Source organism: Lacerta agilis, chromosome 8 (assembly GCF_009819535.1).
Source record: "Lacerta agilis isolate rLacAgi1 chromosome 8, rLacAgi1.pri, whole genome shotgun sequence".
In the NCBI taxonomy this organism is placed as follows: Eukaryota; Metazoa; Chordata; class Lepidosauria; order Squamata; family Lacertidae; genus Lacerta; species Lacerta agilis.
In genome coordinates this window covers 69,343,620-69,368,329 of record NC_046319.1, presented here as the reverse complement: position 1 = coordinate 69,368,329, position 24,710 = coordinate 69,343,620, and the positions used below count along the sequence as shown (strand labels likewise).

The 24,710-nt window shown below is 49.6% G+C and overlaps 2 protein-coding genes across 3 annotated transcripts; one reads left to right on the top strand and one right to left on the bottom strand.

Annotated features, from left to right (window-relative positions):
• The first annotated feature begins 1,156 nt into the window (after positions 1–1,156).
• LOC117051602 (gilatoxin-like) lies at positions 1,157–13,995 on the top strand. Its single transcript, XM_033158158.1, has 5 exons — positions 1,157–1,265; positions 1,973–2,126; positions 9,549–9,793; positions 12,081–12,217; positions 13,412–13,995. The coding sequence occupies exons 1-5, from the start codon at positions 1,214–1,216 to the stop codon at positions 13,604–13,606; spliced, it is 783 nt and encodes a 260-aa protein (XP_033014049.1). The 5' UTR covers positions 1,157–1,213; the 3' UTR covers positions 13,607–13,995.
• Positions 13,996–18,747: 4,752 nt separating this feature from the next.
• On the bottom strand, positions 18,748–23,165 carry LOC117051601 (SCAN domain-containing protein 1-like). 2 transcript variants are annotated; one of them, XM_033158156.1, is made up of 3 exons: positions 23,078–23,165; positions 20,431–21,416; positions 18,748–18,791 (listed from the first exon to the last, which is right to left on the bottom strand). In XM_033158156.1, the coding sequence occupies exon 2, from the start codon at positions 21,314–21,316 to the stop codon at positions 20,465–20,467; it is 852 nt and encodes a 283-aa protein (XP_033014047.1). In that variant the 5' UTR covers positions 21,317–21,416; positions 23,078–23,165; the 3' UTR covers positions 18,748–18,791; positions 20,431–20,464. The 2 variants fall into 2 exon arrangements, with proteins under 2 accessions (XP_033014047.1, XP_033014048.1); XM_033158157.1 differs by lacking the exon at positions 23,078–23,165 and adding an exon at positions 22,960–23,058.
• Positions 23,166–24,710: the final 1,545 nt, after the last annotated feature.

Here is a 24,710-nt window from a genome sequence, read left to right as displayed (position 1 = left end):
CAGCACTGCAGCCGCTCTATTCTGAGGCCTAGAGTGGGTCTACAGTGAGCAAGGTGGAAGAGCAAGGCTTTGTTCCATAGACAGGAACCTTGTCTGGCATAATAAGGGCATGTTTACACGCAGATTCCTGACCCTTTCAACAACTCTCATTCTTGTTATTGCTTCCCAGAGTCCCCTCTGGGTGGACCTCCTGGCTGTGATCATAGTCATTGCAGTGATTCCACCTCCCTGCCCAATGCAGATGCTCCCTGCTGCTCCCTGTGGCCTAGCTTCATTCACAAATATGTTTATGCTGATGTGCCCCTGTACTGTGGGGACAAGGAATGAAGCAACAGTATGGAGCACCTGTGCCCACACAAAGTTCCCTGCAGGCTGAGGTCATCATCAAAGGCCTTGCTCTGGTCCTGCTACATGTTCCTCCAACATTGGAGGCTGAACCAGATTTACTGGAAACCCTGACTGAAAGATACTCGGAGTCCAGTGTGACTTTCATGCTCTTTATTCAGCTCATAGTAGTGAGGAATGCAGTTCCCCCAAAACATTTGCTTTATATACACTATTTACACAATGGGCCCCACGTGATTGGCTAATTCCGGGATACTCCTGTATGCCAATCGGAATGCGGATTCACTTCCACCTGGAGCTGGATTGGGTGGCTCCTGCGGACCAATCAGACTGCTACAATCTCAATCCTATTGTTCTGGGACCAATCAGACTGCTGCAATCTCAATCCTATTGTTCTGGGACCAATCAGACTGGTGCATTTTGGATCCTATTCAACTCAGTACATAACACTGACCTTTTGTCGGTGGTGATTTCACCACAAGGTCCCAGGGTGGGTTGCAAATACAATATTAAATCAGTTAAGATGTACTTTGTTAACTTAGTGAAATCAGTGCCCCATCTTTGAGGTTGCCATGAGACGACATCCTGTTTTGCCATTCTAGGAGGAAAGTGCTGGCTCTGCTTCTGTTCAGATTAACCCCAGGGCTTATTCTCTCTCTCTCTTTCTGCCTAGTTGAGCCAGGTGTGGACTGCTGAGAACGTGGCATCGGCTGGACACCTGGGCTGTGACCTCGGGGTGTAGATAAAACAAAGGAGTTGAGGCGCTGAGCCAAAAAAGAGAGAGTTTGTATCACATTTTCTTAATCACAGAACTTGTTCTCTACTTTCTCAGATAGGCACAGACACTTCGCCACGCAGATCTGCTGCTATGGAACTCGCCAAATCACTGCACATCTTTCTGTTCCTCCTGCTGTCTTTTGGTAAGAGAACTGGTGGCAATGTGATGTGGACCTTGGAAGGGTGGTGGTGGTCTAGATACATCATAGGAACACAGGAAGCTGCTTTCTCCTGAGCCGGACCATTAGTCCATCTAGCTCGGTATTGCCTATGCCAGCGTTCTCCAAATTTGTGTCTTTATTGGGCTGCCTTTCCAGGTGAGGCCCACTGCAACAAGGTCCTGTACTCAGAGAGGCTATGTATTTGTGGTCAACCACAGGTGGAAGATATCACTCATTATATGTTAGTCTGCCCCTTATATAGAGACCCAAATGATTGCTTTCTGAAAACCTTTGTTCACACATGCAAACAGGTACACCCTGGCATAAATGGTCTGGTTTATTTTGAGTGACAATTAATAGCTTTCTGGCACGATGCTCTCTGTGCACTGGCTGCAAAAATATAAATAAATCAGGAGACAGGAGTTAGATAAAATCTCTATAAATTGTTGCGATGATTCGGAGGTTTAATTTGAAAACAAGCTGGATTTGAGTTTGTTGATGTCTCTGGTAATCTATTACATCATGGATGTTGGCTCATATTGTGGATGTATGTATCTGTATGGTTTTATTGGTACTGTTGCTGTGGGTTTGTCCTGGCCTATGGCTAGAACAACTTATGTTGATTGATGGGTATTCTAATGAAGAATGTTGGTCACCATCCCAGTGAGCTTTCTTGGTCTGTGTTGCAGTGTCAGCGCACCGTAACCGGATCATTGGAGGCGAGGAGTGCCCTGACAATAATCACTCCTGGCTCGCTCTGCTCTATGACTCTGACAAGCTTCTGTGCTCCGGAATGTTGATCAGCCCCGACTGGGTGCTCACGGCTGCTCACTGCTACATATGGTGAGGAAATGTATGGTAAAAATCCAATGTCAGGTCTCTGGCTATGCTTCAAGGTGCTTCTTAGGATCTTTAGTGATCAGAGTGTGCAGGGCTTTGCTTTTACATAGCATCATTGTCAGGCTTCAGAGAATCCGACCCCCCCTCCGTCATGGCTGGCAGCAAGAAATGGGAAAACAAGAAGTTCTTACCAAAGGTAATTTATTCAATATTCACAGAGAGAGAGACATGATGCCGCCTCTTGGATAATAGTGTTGCTCTGAGTAAAGTCCCACCCCCTCAATCTCTCCTAGTATACGTCATCCCTATCCAGCTCAACAGAGCTTTCTGTTCTACTTTCAGTGCACGCCGGGACCTGGAAGGGGCTGGTCTGGCATGCTTTCCAAAGACACTGAGACTGTCAGCTGTCTCTCCCCTGGTGCTTCTTCTTCTTCTTCTTCCTCCTGCTGCTCTCCCAGTATTTCCCAGCTTCTCCTTGCTGCAGCCTCTGAACTATGACCTTCTGCAGACCACTGTTCTAAATCCACACTGTGTCTCCCTTCTCTGGGAAGTGTAGGAGGAAGGGGGTGGTCTCCACAATTCCTCCTCAGTCCAGTCCCTGACAACCATAACAGTTCACCATGTGCATTACGGTCACATCTTACGGGCATTCAGCTTGTGCAGTTTCAACCATACATGGCTGAAGGCGGGCCAGTGAGAGAGCTTAAAGGTTTTGGGTTTTTTTGGCACTAGGCCAGCTTGCAGTTATCCAGCATGGGAAGAGCTTTGAAGCTCTCTCTCTCTGCCTTGCTGATGGGTAAGGCCGCATGCTGGTTGTTAGACTCGTAATCTGGTGAACCGGGTTCGCGTCTCCGCTCCTCCACATGCAGCTGCTGGGTGACCTTGGGCTAGTCACACTTCTTTGAAGTCTCTCAGCCCCACTCACCTCACAGAGTGTTTGTTGTGGGGGAGGAAGGGAAAAGGAGAATGTTAGCCGCTTTGAGACTCCTTCGGGTAGTGAAAAGTGGGATATCAAATCCAAACTCCTCCTCCTCCTCCTCCTCCTCCTCCTCCTCCTCCTCCTCTTCTTCTTCTTCTTCTTCTTCTTCTTCTTCTTCTTCTTCTTCTTCTTCTTCACAGATCTCACACTAGCCTCCCGTGGGGCAGAACTAGAATTTGTTTACTTTGTTTACTCTGCCATCTATCTATCTATCTATCTATCTATCTATCTATCTATCTATCTAGTTATTTCCTTATTGACTGTACAAAATCAACACAGAAAGTGTGTGCACAAATGATTAGCTACGAACAGAACAATTCTGAATATTCAGTATATAAATCCATTACATAACTCGTTTATTTATCTGTTGTTCACTTAGAAAATATTTAAGTCCTACTGTTTTACCCCACATTCAGAGAAACGTGTGTGAGTGGTGCAGACAGATCTGATTAATTTTTTTTTTAAAAAGAATTAGTTGGCTCTGATTGCCATGGACTCTGGCTCCATCTGGTGGTGGCCTCCCTGAGTTCCGCCCTATCAGTCTCAATGGGCATCAGCCACCACTGCCCAGTGCCACTCTTTAGGTGTAGGGACAGCATCATTGCTCGGAAACACCAATGCTGTGATGGCCTGGGAGTCAGATTCTGATGCTGAACCTGAGGGATCCCAGCCTGCACAGGATTCCCCGCCTCCAGAACCAGCTGAGCCGGGGCCAGGGCTTGAGCCTGAAGGATCCCCACCTGTGCTGGATCCCCAGGTGCAGGCATCAGCAGAGTCTGCTCTGGCTCCTGATGGGAGGGAGGACCCATTGCCTGCAGGTGCTCCACTCCCAGCCTCTTCAGAGGAAGCTGAGGCATCCCCTGGGTCCAGTAACCCACCAGCCTCTCCTGAGCTACAGAGGCTCAGGGCAGAGAGGCGAAGGGAGTTAAGTGTCTGCAGGAGGAGTGCTCGCCTCCAGGCCCGGAGGAGAGGCGAGTCTCCAGAGGATCGGGGCGGCCCTAAGCATAGGGCCAGATAAAAGCCAGCCAGACCCAGCCCAAGTTGCGTGAGCAACATAGTTGCAAGCGTGTGCTCAACCTGCAACCTTGTGCCTGAACCTGCCTTGGACCTTGACCTGCTCCCTGCCTCGCTCCCCGCTGGACTGACCTCCTTTGGACCCCTAGACCCAGGACTGGACTTGGACCTCGCTTCATGGACAAACCCTTGGGGCCAGCACAGTTTGCTCACGCCACACCCGCACTCCCCCTTCGCTGGGGTGCGTTCGGGAGGAACTAATAGCCATGGCTGACCAGGCGGCTGCGCTGGTGGCATTGGCCCAGGAGAACCAGGCCTTGACCCACACCGTGCAGCAGCTAAGCAATGTGGTTACGGCGCTTCAGCAGCGTTTGGATGCCTTACCGGCTCCTGGGGCCGCCGCCCCAGCTCCTGGCAAGTACCCCGTGGCCCTGCCAGAGAAATTTGATGGGTCCCCAGCCAGCTTTCCCATGTTTCTCGCCCAGGCCAAGCTGTATATTCAGGGGCGAGCTCGGGATTTCCCCGACGACCGCACCAAGGTGCACTTCCTGATCAGCTTGCTGAAGGACCAGGCGGCCAAGTGGGCGTTGCCGCTGCTCCGGCAAGACTCCCCCTTGCTGACAGACTATACGGGGTTTTGCAATCTTCTGGAAACCACGTTTGCCAACCCTCAGAAGGGGAGTCAAGCCAATCGGGCAATTCGGCGGTTGAAACAGGGCAAGTCCACAGTGGCCACCTACGCCACAGAATTTCGGCTGCTGGCGCAGGACTTGACCTGGAACGACTCTGCACTGCGGGACCAGTATCTCGAGGGACTTTCAGACGAGGTACTGGATCAGCTGGCCACGTTGGATCGCCCTGCCACACTGGATGCCCTCATCCAACAGAGTCTGCAGATAGATGATCGGTTGGAGGACCGTCGCCAGGCCCGGGGCCGCCGGCACTCCGGGCTCCCAGCGCCGGTGCTTCCCTGCAGTTCCGTGGCCAGAGCTGAGTCATTGGAGGAGCCGATACAGCTCGGGGCAGCGCGGCCTCGCCTCTCCCCCTCGGAAAAGACTCGGCGTCGGGAGGGGAACCTGTGTCTCTACTGCGGTGGGAGTGGACACTACGCCCGAACCTGCCCTGAGAAACGCCAGCCGCAGGTGAAACGGCCAACCCCAGTAGCCGATGGCCCAGGCTACCTGGGGCCCCAAGCATCGCATGATGGGCCCTCACCAGTGGAATTGCAACACCTCATGATACCGGTGCGTCTATACCCCCCCGGTGGGCCCTGGATTCTCACCCACGCTCTGGTGGATTCGGGGGCAACCCGCTCCTATATGGACTCTGCCTTCGCCACTCAGCATCAGGTGCCGCTTCAGAACAAGCCGGAACCAGTACAGGTGGAGGCAATTGACGGACGGCTCCTACGCTCGGGCGCGGTTACTCGGGAGACCCAGCCCTTGGTCCTGTGCTACCAGCAGCACCGGGAGGTGCGAACCCTGGACATTGCCACCATGCCCCGGTTTCCCCTGGTGCTTGGGATGGACTGGCTGGAGTCGCACAATGTTCAGATCGACTGGGTCAATCGGACTGTACGCTTCCCAGACCCGGGTTCCCATGCTCAGTCCGAGTTAGTAGCAGCTGCCCCCATGGGGCAGGCTGTGTCAACGCTCCCTGCCGTGTACCAGGACTATTTAGACGTGTTCGAGGAACAGGGAGCAGACCAGCTGCCACCTCATCGGTCCTTCGACTGCGGCATAGACCTCCAGCCTGGGGCGCCCCTGCCTGTAAGCCGCCTATATTCTCTTTCGGAGCCAGAGCGTGAAGCCTTGCAGGACTTCCTTCGCAAGAACCTGGAACGCGGGTTCATTAGGCCCTCTACCTCACCCACTGCCGCTCCTGTACTCTTCGTTAAGAAGAAGTGTGGGGAGCTTCGCCTCTGCCATGACTACCGGGCCCTGAATAAGATCACCATCCCAGACCGGTACCCCTTGCCCCTTATTGCAGAATTGCTGGAGCGGGTGCAGGGGGCGCAGATGTTCACCAAACTGGACCTCCGAGGGGCCTACAACTTGATTCGGATCCGTGCCGGGGACGAGTGGAAGACGGCATTCGGGACCCGGTATGGGCAGTTTGAATACCTGGTTATGCCGTTTGGATTATGCAACGCACCCGCCGTGTTTCAACGGTACATCAACCACGTGTTCCAGGACTTGCTAGACAAATACGTGGTGGTGTACCTAGATGATATTCTGATTTATTCCCGTGACCCAGCCCGTCACGAGAGTCATGTTCGGTCCGTGTTGCAGCGCTTGCGGGAGCACCGCCTGTATGCCAAGCTCAGCAAGTGCGAGTTCCACCAGCGGTCAGTGGACTTCCTTGGACACCGACTCTCCCCTGACGGGGTGCAGATGGACCCTGGGAAGGTGGCTGCGGTTCGAGAGTGGGCAGCGCCCCGGAACCGCAAGGACTTACAGCGGTTCCTAGGGTTCGCCAACTATTACCGGACCTTCATTGCAGATTATGCTCATCGCACCACCCCATTAACCCGACTGCTGCGCCCCAAGACACCCTTCTCCTGGGATGAGGAGGCTGAAGTGGCATTTCAGGGGTTGAAAGCCTGTTTCCAGAGGGCGCCGATTTTACAGCATCCTGATCCCTCTCGTCCCTTCGTGGTGGAGACTGATGCCTCCAGTACGGCTCTCGGTGCCATCCTGTCTCAGCAACACGGACCCGATGCGCCGCTGTTACCCTGCGCCTACTACTCCCGGCAGCTCCTTCCGGCGGAGCGTAACTATACCGTGTGGGAGCGGGAACTACTGGCCATCAAGGTGGCCTTTGAGGTCTGGCGCCATCATCTTGAGGGGGCACGACACCCGGTGGAGGTGAGAACGGACCACCGGAATCTGGAGTACCTCCAGACCACCCGCAAGTTGAACCAAAGGCAGATCCGGTGGGCGCTGTTTTTCTCCCGGTTCCAGTTCCGGATCCGCTACATCCCTAGCTCCCAAAACCGGAAAGCGGATGCCCTGTCCCGGAAACCCGAGGACGTCGCAGACACTGTACAGCAGGCAGTACCGACGACTATCTTACCACCAGCCACATTCCTGGCCACTCAGGAGGCCAAGCCACTGCAGGCTCGGGTGCGAGAACAGCAACGGGTCGACGCTTGGGCTCAGGAACGGCTCCGGGAACTGTCTGACGGGTCATGCCCTCGATATCCAGGGCTGGCCCTGCACCAGGGCCTACTGCTGCACCAGGGTCGTCTATACATCCCACCAGGACCATTGCGGGCTGAGGTTCTCCAGATGTCCCACGATGCCCCAGCAGCAGGGCACTTTGGGCGGTACCGGACCACTCATCTGGTAAGCCGGGAGTTCTGGTGGCCCCGCCTGAAGGCTGATGTGGCACGCTATGTTGCTGGTTGCGATGTCTGCCGGCGGGCCAAGGGTCCTACTGGGCGACCCCCCGGTCTGCTCCAGCCATTACCAGTCCCACCACGTCCCTGGCACACGGTCTCACTGGACTTTGTGGTAGACTTGCCCCCATCTCGTCACTGTACCTGCCTCCTGGTTTTCACGGACCATTTCACTAAGATGGTGCACTGTGCCCCCTGCCCGTCCATACCCACAGCTAAGGAGACGGCTCAACTGTACATGCAGCACATCTTCCGCCTGCATGGCCTTCCCGAGCGTGTGGTTTCTGACCGCGGCGTCCAGTTCACATCCCACTTCTGGCGAGCCCTGCACCAGACCCTTGGGACGGAGGTCTGTCTATCTTCGGCCCACCACCCGCAGACCGATGGCCAGACGGAACGGGCAAATGCGGTGCTGGAGCAGTACCTCCGGTGTTACTGCAGCTTCCAGCAGGATGACTGGGTCGATCACTTGCCATTGGCGGAGTTCGCCTACAACAATGCAGTGAACGCCTCCACCCAGCAGACCCCGTTCCAGGCCTCCTACGGCTACCATCCACGTTTGTTCCCGGACGTGCTGCCAGCTTCCGCGGTCCCCGCAGTGACAGACTGGCTTCAGGAGCTTCAGTCCCAGCAACAATTATTGATGGAGCAACTGCGCCAGGCCAAGGACGCATACAAGGCCCAGGCTGACCGACATCGTCAGGAGGGGCCAGAACTCCATGTTGGCGATCGGGTGTGGCTCTCTACCCGTCACCTGCATCCTTCTCGGCCCTCACGAAAGCTGGATGCACGGTTTGCCGGCCCATTCACCATCACTGCGCAGGTGTCACCGGTGGCGTTTCGCCTCCAGTTACCTCCATCACTCAAGGTTCACCCAGTATTCCACCGGTCCCTACTTAGTCCAGTCGCCCCGCCCGACGAGTTCCACCCAGACAATCCACGACCGCAGCCAGTTTTGGTTGAGGGGGAGCCTGAGTACGAGGTGGAGCGCATTCTCGACTCACGATACCGCAGGGGGAAGCTCCAATACCTCATCGACTGGAAGGGGTATGGGCCTGAGGATCGTTCATGGGAACCAGTGGAAAACGTCCACGCACCTGCCTGCCTCCGTGATTTCCATGCAGCTTACCCCAGCAAGCCTGGTCCGGCCCCTCAGTTGAGGGGGAGGCCTGGGAGGGGGGATGGTGTGATGGCCTGGGAGTCAGATTCTGATGCTGAACCTGAGGGATCCCAGCCTGCACAGGATTCCCCGCCTCCAGAACCAGCTGAGCCGGGGCCAGGGCTTGAGCCTGAAGGATCCCCACCTGTGCTGGATCCCCAGGTGCAGGCATCAGCAGAGTCTGCTCTGGCTCCTGATGGGAGGGAGGACCCATTGCCTGCAGGTGCTCCACTCCCAGCCTCTTCAGAGGAAGCTGAGGCATCCCCTGGGTCCAGTAACCCACCAGCCTCTCCTGAGCTACAGAGGCTCAGGGCAGAGAGGCGAAGGGAGTTAAGTGTCTGCAGGAGGAGTGCTCGCCTCCAGGCCCGGAGGAGAGGCGAGTCTCCAGAGGATCGGGGCGGCCCTAAGCATAGGGCCAGATAAAAGCCAGCCAGACCCAGCCCAAGTTGCGTGAGCAACATAGTTGCAAGCGTGTGCTCAACCTGCAACCTTGTGCCTGAACCTGCCTTGGACCTTGACCTGCTCCCTGCCTCGCTCCCCGCTGGACTGACCTCCTTTGGACCCCTAGACCCAGGACTGGACTTGGACCTCGCTTCATGGACAAACCCTTGGGGCCAGCACAAATGCACAAGAGGGAGATAGTGATAGGCTAGAGGCACACAAAATCCTTAGAATAAACCAAAACCCTAGAGGGGTAGAGAACTAGGGTGGCCATGTGCCCTGATTTACAGTGGGCAGCCCTCTATTTGAAGATCTCACCAGCTTCAGGCCAGTGACCACAACAGATATCCACTCCAAACAACAGTGAGACCAACCTGTCCATTCAGACCTTGTTTTGAGAATATCCTGTGGTCTTTGCTTTTTGTCTTCTAGCGGAAACATCCAGGTAAGGCTCGGAGCACACAACAAAGATGACTATGAGCAGTTAAGAGTCAGCACGTTGAAGAAATGCCCCGGTGACAATTGCTCGTGCTTTACCGACGACATCATGCTGATCAAACTGAACAGCTCTGCTGACATGACTAAGCGTGTGTCTACCATTGACTTACCCTCCAGCTGCTCCCCGGTGGGAACAGATTGCACTGTGATGGGCTGGGGCACAACCACCACTCCTGAAGGTAAGTGCTGTTGGCAGAGTAGCAACGTTGCAGCTAGGAAGCTGACTCTCTTTGAAATTAAAACAATGTCCAAACACTTGCTAAAATATTCAAAAGCTTTTACTTACTGAACATATAGCTAAAGAAGAATACAGTATATGCAAAATATTTACATTCACATGCTTATCCAAGCATGGGCTTATTTTTTCTTAGCTGAAGGTTGCAGTTTCTTCCTTAAACATTCAAGCAAGCCTTGTCCTTTCTCTTTTGGTCCTTGCACTCAGCCTTCTGCACGTTGCCCAGCTAGGCCATAAAGTTCCTTCTGAGAAGTTTCCACTTTCTTCTTCCAGCAGACTTCTCCTGACTGCTTCTTTAGGAGAACATCAACTTCTGTGCTTCTTTCTGTCACATGTATTCACACAGAAACAATCACACTCCTCTCCTCTGTTCTAACACTGTCTTTTCAGCATTCATGGGGATGCAGCCATGACAGTTAAGTCCACTCACACAAAAAAACAAAATGGAGAATGCAATAAGATACTTCCTACGGGACCAGAGTTAACCAATCTCATGAGAGTTACTGGGGAATGTTCCGGAATTAAACACACAGTCATGCATTTAAGCCAGGCACCCCCCAACTTGACCCTCCAGCTGTTTTGGGACTACAACTCCCATCATCCCTAGCTAGCAGGACCAGTGATCAGGGATGATGGGAATTGTAGTCCCAAAACAGCTGGAGGGCCGACTTTGGGGATGCCTGATTTAAGCATTCACAATTCCAGTAAATTAAATCACTGTTCTTAACAAGAACCACAGTGTGTACCTGCTATCTGCAAAATCTGGCTTTTGCCTGAATCTGGACCATGCTTATGGTCCATCAAGTGCCACAAGTGAACAACTTGGATCAATACCTCACAGGTGGGCTAAGAGGCCTCACCCACTGACCTACCTTTCACAGGCAGTGAAGAAACATGTCCACACTGGGTGCTAAAGTGCCAGGCTAGCAAATGCTACGTCTCTGTAGCTCTCTCTCAAGCATACACAAACATACTTCCTTGGTTGCACATACACAGAGCCCAATAAAAAGCTATATTGTTGTGAGGAATAGAGAAAGTTGCCTTGTATTGAGTTAGACCACCAGTCCCTCTAGCTCAGTTTTGTCTATACAGTGGTACCTCGGGTTACAGATGCTTCAGGTTACAGACTCTGCTAACCCAGAAATAGTACCTCAGGTTAAGAACTTTACTTCATATACACGCCACCCCAATCCCTGCCAGTGACGTGAGATTCCACGAGCTCCAGGCACTTACCCCTGGGCTGTGTTTCCATTATTGTTATTTATCATTTGTAAGCCACTTTGTTACTCAAGTGAGAGAAAAGCGGCATAGAAATATAGTAAATAAATAAAGTAAGGTAAGATAAATCCAGCTTGGGTTGGAAAAGTTAGAAAAGGCCAGCAAGTTTCCTCAAATTTATCCTTTTTTATTGTGCCTGTGAGCACTGGTGGAGGAAGAGGGTGGGGGGAGCACACAGCCCCTGGCACCACGATCCTGGTGGGGTGCTATCGTGGCTGCCCCCCTGCGCTGGGCGCCACACCCACGCAGGCGGCATGGCACGACCCCAGGACATGCGGCACACCCCTGTGGATGATGTGCCACGCCCCCAGGATGCACGCCAACCACGCCCCTGCCTGCTTTCCGCCCCCGGTGCCGGAGCATGAAGCTCCGCCACTGCCTGTGAGCTGGTTTTTGGGGGTCAATTTCTCTTGCAGAACCAATGTCTGAAATATATATATATATATGGGAGCAGACATAAAAAAATTCTTTGGAGGTGTGCAGATGCTCATGCCTCTTCTGGAGCATACATGCTGCTATGACCAGCACCTCCACACCATATGTTCAAAGTGCATAGGTTTTCCCCAAGAATCCTGGAAACTGTAGTTTTACCACTCACAATGTTGTAGTTCCCAGCATCCAAACAAACTTCCTGGATTTGAGCAGCAAGGTCAGGCATTTGTCAAGACATCAAAACTGGCAAAGGCACAGCTTCTTCAACAAGACTGTTATCCTCACTTTACACAGAGCACCTGAGAAGGTTGATGGCAGCCTGAGAGGATTCTTGGTTTGGATTCTTTGTCCTTGCAATTTAAGTGGGCCCACTGAGCTCGTATGCTCCCAAGTCTCCACAATCCTGGAGGTAGCACTGTGCATAACCAGATTTGTAAAAACACAACTATCCTTGTCCCCTGCAAATTGTGGTCTCTTACAAGCATCTAGCTAGACAATCCTGGCTTCCATTTTGTTTTCAGAGACGTATCCCAACGTTCCTTATTGTGTTAACATTACGATATTCGACAACCGTGTGTGTGAGGCTGCTTACCCGTGGGAAGTGACCGACAACATGTTTTGTGCAGGATACTTTGACGGAGGCAAAGATTCATGCCGGGTAAGGATATGCCAATTGTGGGCAGGATTGCTAAGTAAGGATCAGGCCTGGTAGATGGGGTGGGAATGGGGGTGCCTGAGGATTAAAATCTGTTTTCTCACCCTCCATGTGCATTTCTGTGCTTGCCTTCTCCATGTATGGTATTATTCCATGGAGATGTTGCTTCTCATGCCATGGAACCAGTCTTCCTTAGGAATTCCCAGGGTGAAGCTCACGGCCATGTTGACTGTGACCATAGGCAGTGCCGTTTTTCTAGAAAAAGAGGTCCAAGAACTCATGAACACCTCCCTCGTTCTCTTAGAATGGCAATGGTGCCCACCTGAGAGGTGCTGGAACTGAGTTCCCATGAGTTCCCCCGAAGCAAAGCCCTGGCCATAAGGTCCTTTTGTCACACACATCCGTGGAGCTGTCTGGAAGCCTTAGCAGGAGAAACAAGTGGGAATGTGAATGGGCAATAGAGCAAACTGGGTGGAGCTGGTTTACGGAGGGTACAACTAGCAATGGCACTATGGTTGCATCCAGACTGCCACCTTTTTTTGGCATGAGATTTAATCACATACCAACAAATTCAGGCCGTACAGTTAAAGCTGTTTTGGCCCTCTTGCAAAACACAGCTGCTTTCCCAGAAGATCAGACTTTTTGCAATAAGGAAAGTGAAGGGAAAATACACTGGAAAGTGCATGATGATCCTTGTTTGACACAACAAAAAATCAAGATGGGTGCTCAATATTGAGCACCCATCTTGATTTTTTGTTGCGTCAAACAAGGATCATCTGGAAGTGAGCTTTGTCTCTGAAGACCAGTTGCTTGGGAACATGCATAGGAGAGGGCTAATGTATCCGTGCCCTACCTGTGGACTTCCCAGAAGCATCTGGTTTTCCACTGTGCAGGGCTGGCCCAGGACATTTTGGTACCTGAGGCAAACCACAAAATGGTGCCTCCCTGCCTGCCAGGGAAGAAGGGGTGAGTGAAGCTCCACATCAGGAATAAGAGACGGGGTGAATAAAGATCTACATCAAGATCTGCTGCGCCCGTGGATCCTGCCGCCTGAGGTAGTTGCTTCACCTTGCCTCATGGATGGGCTGGCCCTGCCACTGTGGGAAACAGGATGATGGGCTAGACAGGCCTTTGAACTGACCTGGCAGGGCTCTTCTTACATTTATTGTGATAGCTCATCATTTGTTCTCTCAACAGGGTGATTCTGGGGGACCCCTTCTCTGTGATGGTGGAGGCCTCCAAGGCGTGGTCTCTTTGGGGGGCTTCCCTTGCGCTCAGCCTGGTGACCCTGGCATCTACATCAAGATCTGCAAATTCCTTGACTGGATCCGTACTACTATAGAGGAGAAGACATTTAAGTCTGGTGCCTGTGAGGATGGAATATACCAGTAGAAACCTCTTAAGCAACATGAGGGGGAATAACTTAGCTGCAACTGCCTCCTTTCCGCCATGTCTTAAGACTGCAGACCTAGGCATATTTTATCCTGGGAGTAAGACTCATTGAACACGGTGGTACTTACTTTGAAGTAAACATGGAGAGGATGGTGCTGTGCAACACCATGCCCCACCTTGCAATCCTGATCTGGTACACATTTACTTAACAGTAAGTCACACTAATCCGAATGAGACCTGTTCCCAGGAGAATGAGCATAGGTTGGTGGTCCTATTGTTGTGATGCATGAATTATTCCCTCCCACAGTGCTAAAATATTGAATCTTCCGATTACGTAACAACCATGGTTTCCGTGCAAACTTCTTGCTCTGAAAGCTAACACCTGAAAAATAAAGCATCGATCTCATTTTCTGATCCGGTGCGGTTGACAGACAGCCCTGACAAGGAGATGTAAAATACCGCCTTCCCCCTCTAAATGTGCTTATCCCCATGAGGCTTAATCTTATCCTCAAGAACAGAAACTTGATAAGGAATAACGTCTGATTAGTCATCTTTGATGTATCAAAACCAAGAACCAGCATGAACCAATTAATTGTTCTTAAGCCTCAAAGAGCTAGTTGTGTCATGAAGGAAGGACTTAACTCACGGTACCCAACGTGGTGCACTCCAGACATTTTGGACTACAACTCTCATCATCCCTGACCATTCACCGTACTAGCTGGAGCTGATAGGGATTGTAGTCCAAAACTTTTCTAAGACACCATGCTGGCTCTCACTGGCTTAACTCATACACAGCTCCATTCTGTGCATGTATACTTAGAAGTAAGTGCCACTTTGTTCAGTTGGACTTACCTTCCTACTTTTGCACGGGGTTGTAGACTTAGTCTCAGTCACTAGGCAGTCGCCTCAGGCAGCTGATTGTCGTGAAAGAGCAGCCCATTGTTATTTAAGCTGTTGTTGTTGTTGTTGTTGTACATTACCTGACAGGGAAGGAGAGAGGCACAGGTGCGATTTTCCGCCTTCGGTGCTAAAATATCCATACAAGCCTTGGGTAATATGTCTTGGTCTAGCCTTCCTTAGTCTAGGCTTTAAATATTAACTCAGTACAGTTAAATAGTGTACAGATAGACTGAGCCAACCTGGTTCCCTGGTTTGGGGGCTAGTGAAACCCTTTCTCAGTGGCCATACCTGTTCAGGTGCTGAGGGAGGCATTCATGGGCCCCTCCTTCCCCAGCCCCCACAGCTCCGAGTGGCTGGCCCCACAGAGAATCCATCCTCTGGCCCCCAGGTCCCAGGAGGGGCAAGTGGTCCTTGTGGGATTTTTTTTTACTCAGGTACAGTATGAAATTAGCTTGACTGGTCTTGGGTTCTAATGGGTACTGTGACTTGCTGGTGGTTGGTCAAGTTGCTGCTCTGTGTCAGGCTGCCTCAGGCAGCAAAATGTCTTTGGCTGGTACTGGATGGACTTAACCTTAACTCCTAGCAATTTTGTGTGCGTGTCACTGATTTTTGTTAATTAAGGCACTATTTAGCCTGCATTGGCCTAAATCAAGTGTGACCCTCAAGCCCTCTGTCTGGCTCATGAGACTCTCCCCAGGCTACACCCCTCAGCAGCCCCAACTTCGTATCCTCCTTGCCTGACTGGAATATGGTTGCCTATAATGATTCTTGCCTGCCTCCATGGAAAATAGAAAGGTGTGTGTGTAGAAACCAGGCTACTATAAGGAGATAGAATTTATGCCCACGTTTGCCTCGGCGCCCCCCCCCCCCTTACTAGCCTATGGGCCCTGGAAGGTTGCTTAGGTGGGAGCGTGGCCCTCAAGTCTGGAAAAAAAGGTTCAGCACCCTTAGCCTAACATGTTTTAGCATGGTATTTCTTCTCAATTAACACATGTAGTGTGATTAAAAAAATCCATTGCTTTGATTTGATCCTCAGTAGAGCCTTTTGGCGTATTGCAATTTAATAGACTCACACTGCAGCTTCCCTATGAAGTCCTGTCGCTCAAGAACTGCCATATTAAGGTCAGTTAACAATGTCCTGCAGTTTTGTGTTACTCCGAAGTCTGTCTGCTTAACGCCAGCAAAAATCGATTCGCCAAATTTAACTTCCTAGTGCCATAAAAACAAATACCTTTAAAAATTGGAATTATTTGTGCCTGCTAGAAGCTAAGGGGTGGCTAATTAAGCGACACTCTTCCTCTTCCTCTGCAGTCTGAAGCATCTCTGTGAGACTAACACACCAGGTGCCTGAAAAGGCTAAATCCCAGGATGCCCATGAAAAAACACACCTCTTTGGCCTACAATTAGAAACTGGGGGGAATGAAATGATCTCTCGGGAGGCAGCAGCCAAAAGGAGAAATAAGTAATCACGAGCCAATTCCATGGGGTGGGATAGGAAGAGAAACAGAGGGAGGAAATAGCTGGTTGGTGAAAACAGCTGCAGTGGCAAGGGACTAAGCTGCAGCTGGCAGGAGCAAAACACATGTATCAATTAGTCCTGCTCTAATTCTTTTGAAAAATCTTTGGGGATCTCAACTTATGGCAAGACTTTTTATTTAAAGTTTCCATGGTTTGGAAAAGTTGCCTCAGTTGGAATGTGTTTTATCTTTTTGTGTAAATTGGAGGTGGCCAAATTGTTTTGGGTCCATGGGGACTCTTGCATACCAGAGAAAGTGTTGTGACCTGTCTTCCCCCACAACCTATTACGTTGACTACAACAGTACTTCTTTCAAGCCAATTTCAGTCTGTGGAAAAAGGTGTGGCGTTTTTTAGAATCAGAGTTGGAAGGGACCCCAAGGATCATATATTCTAGTCCAACTCCCTGCAACGCAAGAATATGCAGCTGTGCCATACTGGGATTGAACCTGCAACCTTTTTAGCGTGTGGTTGGACACAAAATGTGGAATATTTGTGTGTGTGTGTGCACAGTTGGAAAGCTGATAATGTGGAGTTTGGTTTCTAAGAAACCAAAAAAACCCCTGCACTTTCAGTCTACTATCTTGATTCAAAATGGCATCCAACTCTATCCATAGATGAAAACCTGCTCCTTGATCTCAGGAACTATCACGAAAAAGGTGGTTGCAGTATCTTCAGAGGTGTCCAAATGCAGAGATCGGACAAATTTCCAAATTATTCAGCAGATTTTTTATGAGAGATTTAAAGGAATGGTTATATGAATCACATTGTGCAAGATCAAGCCAATATTAAGCACTTCTAGTTCCACAGAATGTAATGTTGCTGACAGATAACATTCCCAATGAAATTAATGGGACTTAAAAGTGCTTTGCCTGCCCAGGTCTTGTTCAAAAGCAGATTTAGGACAGCCAAAAGTTGTACCCTCCCATAAAATCTGTAATTAACTGATGGAATTTGCTTTTGAGAACTGTAGTAGCAGCAACTAGTTGGAACAGGTTTTCTAAAGTACTGGACAAATCCAGGTTTATCAAGGGCTATAATTTCCTGTACGGCTGCATACACCAGCATCTCGAGCATAAGCTGTTATTTGGAGGGTGTTTAATGTTGGACAGGATCAAGTAGCCTCTAGCATTCAAGACTACTAAAATCCCCTATTCTCTGAATATGGTGAAGCGACTGGGAAGATCTCAAAATAGGAACTCTGCAGCTGAAGAGATGGTAACTCCAGACCACTGTTGGGGAAAGATCCTTTATTACGTGTGCTCATCCACAGACATACACACACACCAGAAATTTACACAAATGAAAGCAGGGCTAAAGTTCACCGGATACAAGGCAAAAGCGGAAGCTACATCACATCAGGACAAGTATCAAAAACCTAGTTTCCACAAGCAAGAAAAAAACTTTGCTCCCATTTCAACACACTAATACAAACCCGAGGGGAGCCGCAGAAAAGACCCTTCCCTTCCCTTCCCACTCCATTCCTCAAATATGTTGCAGGAATAAAGCCCAGCTTGAAGCACAGAAGAATGCTTGATAACCAGCAAACAGCTGGTTTATCAAATTGTGACTACTTTGGGTCACAGGTAAGAACCGTGGGCTCCAAATCCATTGACAAACCAGTGAAAAATAGTTACAAGGAGGGGAATTCTGTGGGTTATGAGGCCAGTCATTATGGTGGACCTTGGAGCCCTTTTTGACCAATAACACAAGCTCTCTCTTAAGCAAGCTTAATTTAAGGTTGCTGCATGGTGGCTTGTTCAAAATGCTTTTGAGCGGCTAGACTCTTCAGGGATACCATAACATGAGAATCCCATGTAGGTCTGCCAGACTGCATGGCAAATCTCCATGCCAGCAGCTCTGAGGGAGATAGAGCAATGATACGGGGACTTACCGCATGATCAAGGGAAACTACATTGGCAACAGTGGGGCTTGCAAGATGTGGAAGTGTTTGACAGCAACAATTGCCTTGTACCTCCAACATACAGAGTTTGCTTCAGTTTATAGGGCTGTTGGATATAGTGAGGAGGTAGGCCTGTGGCAAAAGCCCTGAATTCCCCAAAGGTGTTCAAAGTCTGCCCTGCCACACAAAATGTCTTGGGAGTGGTACAAAGTGACTTTTCAAGATTTTCCACACAAATTCTCACAGGATGAGCAGGGCAGGCCATCTCTCCAAATTAAGAGGCACCCCTCTGAACACAAAGCAACGAGGGGAATCAGGGGGGAAACATTATCTTGGCAATCATATACTGGCGGGAGGAGGGCATGGGAGACTGTTTGAGGAGTGGGGGAAGAGGTGCGGAAGAGGTGACTCAGATGCCTCAGACCAACCTGAGACAGACTGGCAGGTATCATTTTCATCACAAGACCCTTCCCTTCTGCATCCTATCAGAATGCTCATATGTACATACATTCCAAAGTCATGCCCACCCCCACCCCTTTTGAAAAGCCCTTGAGTTCCCTTCATGCTTTGTCCTTTCTCCAACTTATCCCTATGGCATTAGTGCACAGAGGGCATTCTTTAAGCTGCAGCAAGGACCAAGCAAGATTTTGAAATTCCCCTTCTTCTCCCCATTATGTATACACACAAAAAAGTCAGATGATGTGAAGGGTTCTGCTCCAGTTAATGGTCTCTGTGCAGGGAAAGGCTATGTAAAGGTCATTTCATGCTCAGCAACTGCACTGTGATTTCTGAGTTCCGGATTCCTCTGGCCCATTTAGGTTTCCCCCGCTCAGCTTGGTAGATAACTAGGTCTTTGATTCTCTCAGTCTGTAAGGAAAACCAAGGACTCATCAGAAACGGTAAACAATTACAGAAATGTAGAGCTGGCCAAATACGTCCAGATATTCAAAGCAGCCAGGTGAAATGGTGTGCACAGAAAATCATGATACTCTGTAGCTGACCGCATGCTGTCCTTTAAAGATATTCCTAATCCTGGCACCTGAGATGGACAGCCTAATCTTTAATTACAGGTATTGCCTATCTATTACTTACGTGAATAAATACAGTAGCCTAAGAGTAACACCTTAAGTACAAAGCAGCAGACTATAGACTTCTTTTACAATGGCCTGGTTCACATGTCACACTAAACCACAGGCAAAAAGTGTGGTTTAATGTGAATGAGCTGGTGTGAATTTAATGTGAGGTGCAAACCAGACTAATGCCTCTTTAGACCGATATTGATTGATTGATTGATTGATTGCCCTTTCTTCAATTAAGTCAGGGTAGCATCTGAGTTTCTCCACTCCACCCTGCCTGTTTTATCCTAACAACCCTATAAGATAGGTTATGATGATAGTGCCTGGCACAGTTACATAGAGAGCTTCATGGCTGAATTGAACTTGGGCCTCCCTGGCCCTAATCTAACACTCTAAACCTGGCCTTCCCCAACCTTTAGCCCTCCAGATGTTGTGGAGACTGCAGCTCCCCTCAGCCCCAACCAGGATGGCCAACGGCCTCAGATGGTGGGAGTGGTAGTTCAGAAACATCTGGAGGGCACTATCTGGGAAGACAGCTGCTCCATCCATTGTGACACACTGCCATCAGGTAATTTTACCCCCCCCCCAAATCTAAAATGTATATATACCACAAGATCAGCCAACAACAGGCTCTGATGATAGCTCCCAAAATCTGTTTTCCAGCTGCCAATTTCCCCCCTCCAGTCTTCAACACAGACCAGCACGGTTATTTTAATGCTCTCAGGTATAAGGATGCTGATTACCAGACAGTGTATTTGTACATGCATTAAGGAAAAAAACTAGGATACCGTGTGGATCTCAAAACATCAGCACACAGAGGATAGCTGTCTTGGTTTGTTCTTCACAGACAACCGTATTTTCTCAGCCTATGACCACCATACATGGGAAGCCCAGTTACAAGATTCAATGGCTACTCTTGTGGCTGAAAGTCAGTGAAGTTATACACTCACAAGTCAGTTAAACCTGTGCACACAGAGTTGTTCACATTTTCCATCTTAAAAAGTGGGTTGCCTCTGCAGCATGTAACAGAAACTTCAAAAGATGCCTGTGTTTCCTTTGCTACTTTCACTGTGAATTAAGCGATAAGGGCTTTCTGGTAGTCCCCAAGTATCTACTTCCTGCTTTGCCAGTCAAAATTCCTGTGCATCTCAAAGTCACATGCACAGTCCTTCTAAAATCTAGTTTTTAACGTTTCATCAGATCATCACTGCCAGAAGCAGTAAATAGAGGGAACCCATAATGGCAACCAAGAAGTGCTGGGGAGAATTCAGCACACACGGAAGTCAAAGGGGTTGCCTAGTAACTCCAAGCTGCATGGAACCCATCCAATGCAGGTGCACTGCAATGTTACTACAATGTTACTACTAACAGACCCCAAAGAAAATTTAAGCAATGTACTGAATCAATAACGATTGCTTCCTGCTACCTACCAATAACCAGTCCTGCTTGTCCGATTCAGTGACTTCAGCGGAGCCAACTCCTTGCTGAAGACCGTTGCCTTGCCCTTTCTGGGTAGGGCCGTCTCCCAGGCTCAGGGTGCAGAAACTGGTAGTCTTCTGCCAGGGCTACAGCTTCATCCCCATTTTCAGGGTGACGTTCCCGAACCCAGCGCTGGACATCCTCTGGGAGGAGGTTCAGGAACTGCTCAAGCACCAACTGCTCTATAATCTCCTCCTTGCTGTGGGCCTCTGGTTTCAACCACTGGAACAGCAGTTCCTGGAGTCGCTCATAGGCCACTTGGGGCCCTTCAGTCTCTTTGTAGGCAAAACCCCGGAAGCGTTTGCGCTGGTTCTCAGAGCCCACTTTCGGCAGGCATGGGATAGCTTGCTCCACCTTGGCACATCCTCCAGCCCGGCCGGCAGCCAGACTGCTATGAGCCTGCTGTGCCTCCCCAAAGAGATCTGGTAGGAGCATGGCCCTTCCTGGCTCTCTGGCCTCCTGGCAGACATCCGGCATTTCTTTAAAGATGTCAGCATCACCATCATCATCCTCCATCATCCGCTTTGCCCCTTTCCCTTCTCCCAAGGGCAGCACTGGAACTGACACAGAAGCCTCTGCAGCAGGGGGCACCAAGGATTTTTCAGTCTTTGGTTTCTCTTCTTGTTTTACCTGCAATCTTGGGGCTTGACGCTGATCCGTAGGCTGCTGCGTCATCTCCGAATGTTCGGCTCCTCCTCCTGAACACTCACCAGCTGCTTTGGCCTCACCTCTATCCAAGTCCTGATGCTCAGCCATGTTGGTGCTACCTGGATCCCTCTCCTTTGCAGGGTCACTGCAGGATGCATCTAGGCTCTGCTCATTCACCTTGGTGGCCATTTTCCACAACAAGGCTGTTTGACAACTCTGCAGCTATGCTAGGATGTTTGGTGAACAGAGTACCTGGTAGGTGCTGCTTTTTCTTTGTTTCAAGAAAACTCTGCAAAGGGCAAGGGGTGGAGGAAGAGAGAGAAATACTGATATTCAGGCTGTGCTTCAGCATCTGACTAAGACATATTCTGAAATCAAGGGACTTAAAGTTAGTCAAATTCATTGATTCCAATGGCATTACTTAAGAGTATGACTTAATGCAGGGATGGAGAACCTTTTTCAGCTTGAAGGCCACATGTCCCATATCAGTGGTGAGTGGGCACTAGAGGCAAACCAGCAACCAGTGTAAATGCCACCTTTTTACAGTAGGCTAGTTTCTACACACATCCCTTTCTGTCCTCCATCCAAGCAAGCAAGAGTCATTTTCAGAATTCAAAGACACATTCCACGCAGACAAAAACATTCAAGGAGAGTGTGAAGGCCAGTAGAATGTGTGGCTAGGAGGGGCAGGCTGAGATTCCTGGAGGGCTGCATAAGGCCCTGGTCCTGACGTTCCTTGTATGGTCATTTTGCCTGTATAGTCGTTCCAACACATGGCCAGTTCGATTCATTTGAGAAAATAAAACCAAGTAAGATCTGATTACTCACACATGAGTGGAAAGGGAGGGCTTCCCTGAAATGGCTAAATTGGGGAGATGGGGGAAGTACCAGAACTCAGTGTGCATGCAGATGCTCGCAAGTTCAATGCCAAGCACCGCTATAGGTGGAAAGGATTAGGCAGCATGTGATGGAAAGATCTTTGGCCCAAGCCTCTGAAGGCCAAACAGTTCTGTGCTATGAGCTAGATACTGCTCCAGCACACTCTCAAATGGGGAAAGCAGGCCCTTAACAAAGTAGATGTGAATTTCCTCCCCTTTTCAATAATGTGACATAATCAGTGTGTATATATATATCCCATTACACAGCAAAATCAGTCCAACAATAAGATCCTGGATCCTCCCTAATTTATTCTGCCCATCCCATGGGAAGATGGAAATTCTTATGAACTCAATAGAATGGATGAAAAACCCCATCTTCAGAAGCCATTTGCACAAAACATTACAGCCTAGGTAAGTTTCCTCAGTGGGGCTTATTCCCAAGTAAATGTACCTCCGATTTCAGCCTTTAATGTTACTTAAGGTCCTGCATGTAAGTAGAGAATGAGCGCCATTGCCTGCCCTGCTTTTCCTCACGGGGGTTACAAAGAACTGCCTGCGCCTTTCCTCCCTGCGTCTTTTACTGAAGCCAGATGTTCCACTGAGGTCAATGAAGTTTGCTCCTCAGCCACACGGAGCTTAGGGTTGCAGCATTACAGTAACGCACACACAAACACATACAAAAGCACACGCGTGTTCAGAAGAGCGGCATTCAGAAGCGCTCCAAACCTAGACAGGAAACAGATTCCGTCCTCGCGCATGAAAAAATCGGGAAAAATAAAAGTAAAAAAACCGACGCGGTTTCCGTTCCCTTCCTAGAATGGGGAGCACACGTAGGTTTTGCACGACGGGCGGCAGGCGCCCAAACTTATTGAAGCGTCGCTCCGGTGAGGACTGCTCGATTCGGATTCACTCCGCCTCAGTAAGAACAGCATACTGTAATTCGGATTTACCCACCCCTGTTCCTTTAGCAACCAGAAGAGGAAAGGTACAAAGGTAATGAAAGGAAGAAGCCGGTGCCAACTGCCCCCTCCCCCCGCATCCCTTTTGTTTTGATTTGGGCAGCTGCGCGTACCTTCACCCAGCCGAGGCCTCTTTCCAACACTCTGGTCCCGCCTCCGGAAGTTCCCCAGGTACTTCCGGGAGCGGGAAAGCAAGAAAGAGCCAATTGCAACTTACGCTTTCTACGCGAAGAAGCCGAACGCGGGAGAGGGCTATAGAACTATACACTTGCGAAGAACATTCATGCTTTACTTGGACTGGTAAAACCAACAGGCTTAGAAGGCCGTTGGCCATTTTAAAAAAGCGTGACGTGATCCATGACGTGGCCAGGAGGGACGGGGAAAGTTCCAGAACCCACAACTGGGCAATACTTTGGTGGTTGTTGGGGCTTCCCATGGGAGCGTTCGGGGAAACAGACAAAGAAAGAGGGCAGGGCATCATGGAGATTTGGAGGGTAGAGCGGCACTTCCGTTTAAACGGTTTTTCCCGCTTCCCCCGGAAATGACACTCATTTACAATTCTCAGCCCCACCCACCACGACTCTCCCACGTAGCTAGTGTACAGGGAAGTCAGTTGCGGTAGGCAAGCTGTCTTTTAGGGAAGCGTGTCCCCCCTACCTCAACACTCTCACAACCCCAGCAGCTTGAAGGCCTTTGCAGTACTTTCATTAATTTATTTCCCAAAATCTATACATCGCTTGGTTCTTTTTTTAAAAAAACAACAAGCCTCAAAAGGGGTTTTGCAAAAAGGCAAAACAGTAAAATCGAGAAAAAATCGCAACCATGCTTTTAAAAACATACGAAAGTTAAAATACCAAAACATTAAACTTATCTCAGCTTTCTAAGCATCTAGGTAGGCTTGTCTACACAGGATGTTGTTTTGCAGGCCCAAAAGTGGACAGTGAAGGCACTTTCTTGATCTCAATAGGCAGGGAGTTTCAAAGTGCAGGTGCTGCCACACTAAATGATTCTTACAGTTGCGGGATGGGTATTATGTGGCACCTACGGTACTGTCAATTCCACCAATCGAAGTGGTCAAGTGGGCACGCGGGATAAGGTGATCTTGTAGGTAAACTGGTCCAAAATGCCAGTTACAGGTAGGTAGCCGTGTTGGTCTGCCGTAGTCAAAATAAAAAAAATCGTTCCAGTAGCACCTTAGAGACCAACTAAGTTTGTTCTTGGTATGAGCTTTTGTGTGCATATGCATGCACACGAAATCTCACACCAAGAACAAACTTAGTTGGTCTCTAAGGTGCTACTGAAACGATTATTATTTTTTTGGTCCAAAATTGTTAAGGGACTTATATACTAATAGCAACATTCTGAACTTGGCCCAGTAGCAAATCTGCAACCAGTGTAGATCTCTGAACATGGGTGTTATATGCTGACTAGGCCTCTTGTTGTCAACTGCAGCTAGGAGACATTGCAGGGCAGCTTCAACCTTTGGTAAACATTACAAGCTGGATGTGTATGCTTCTGCCAAGGAAACCTTCAGTAGGAGGGTATTAGAATAGGTAGTTTCTCAGTAAAGTGGCAGCCCCACATCTTGATCCCCCATGTCAGTTAAGCTTTGGCATATCCCATTCAAGGCTCCCCTCCTAACAGCAGGAAAATGTGACATTGGTCCTACCAAGAAGGTTCATTTTCTGCAGGGAATGAAGAGGAACTTGCCCACCCTAGGAGATTTGAGTTTGATCTCCACTGCAA

Excerpts from the sequence above, each read along its gene's own strand:
- LOC117051602 (XM_033158158.1), top strand. The coding sequence starts at position 1,214 with ATGGAACTCGCCAAATCACTGCACATCTTTCTGTTCCTCCTGCTGTCT. Across the intron at positions 1,266-1,972 it reads GTTCCTCCTGCTGTCTTTTG|TGTCAGCGCACCGTAACCGG; the intron begins GTAAGAGAACTG and ends TCTGTGTTGCAG. Across the intron at positions 2,127-9,548 it reads GCTGCTCACTGCTACATATG|CGGAAACATCCAGGTAAGGC; the intron begins GTGAGGAAATGT and ends TTTGTCTTCTAG.
- LOC117051601 (XM_033158156.1), bottom strand. The coding sequence starts at position 21,316 with ATGGCCACCAAGGTGAATGAGCAGAGCCTAGATGCATCCTGCAGTGAC.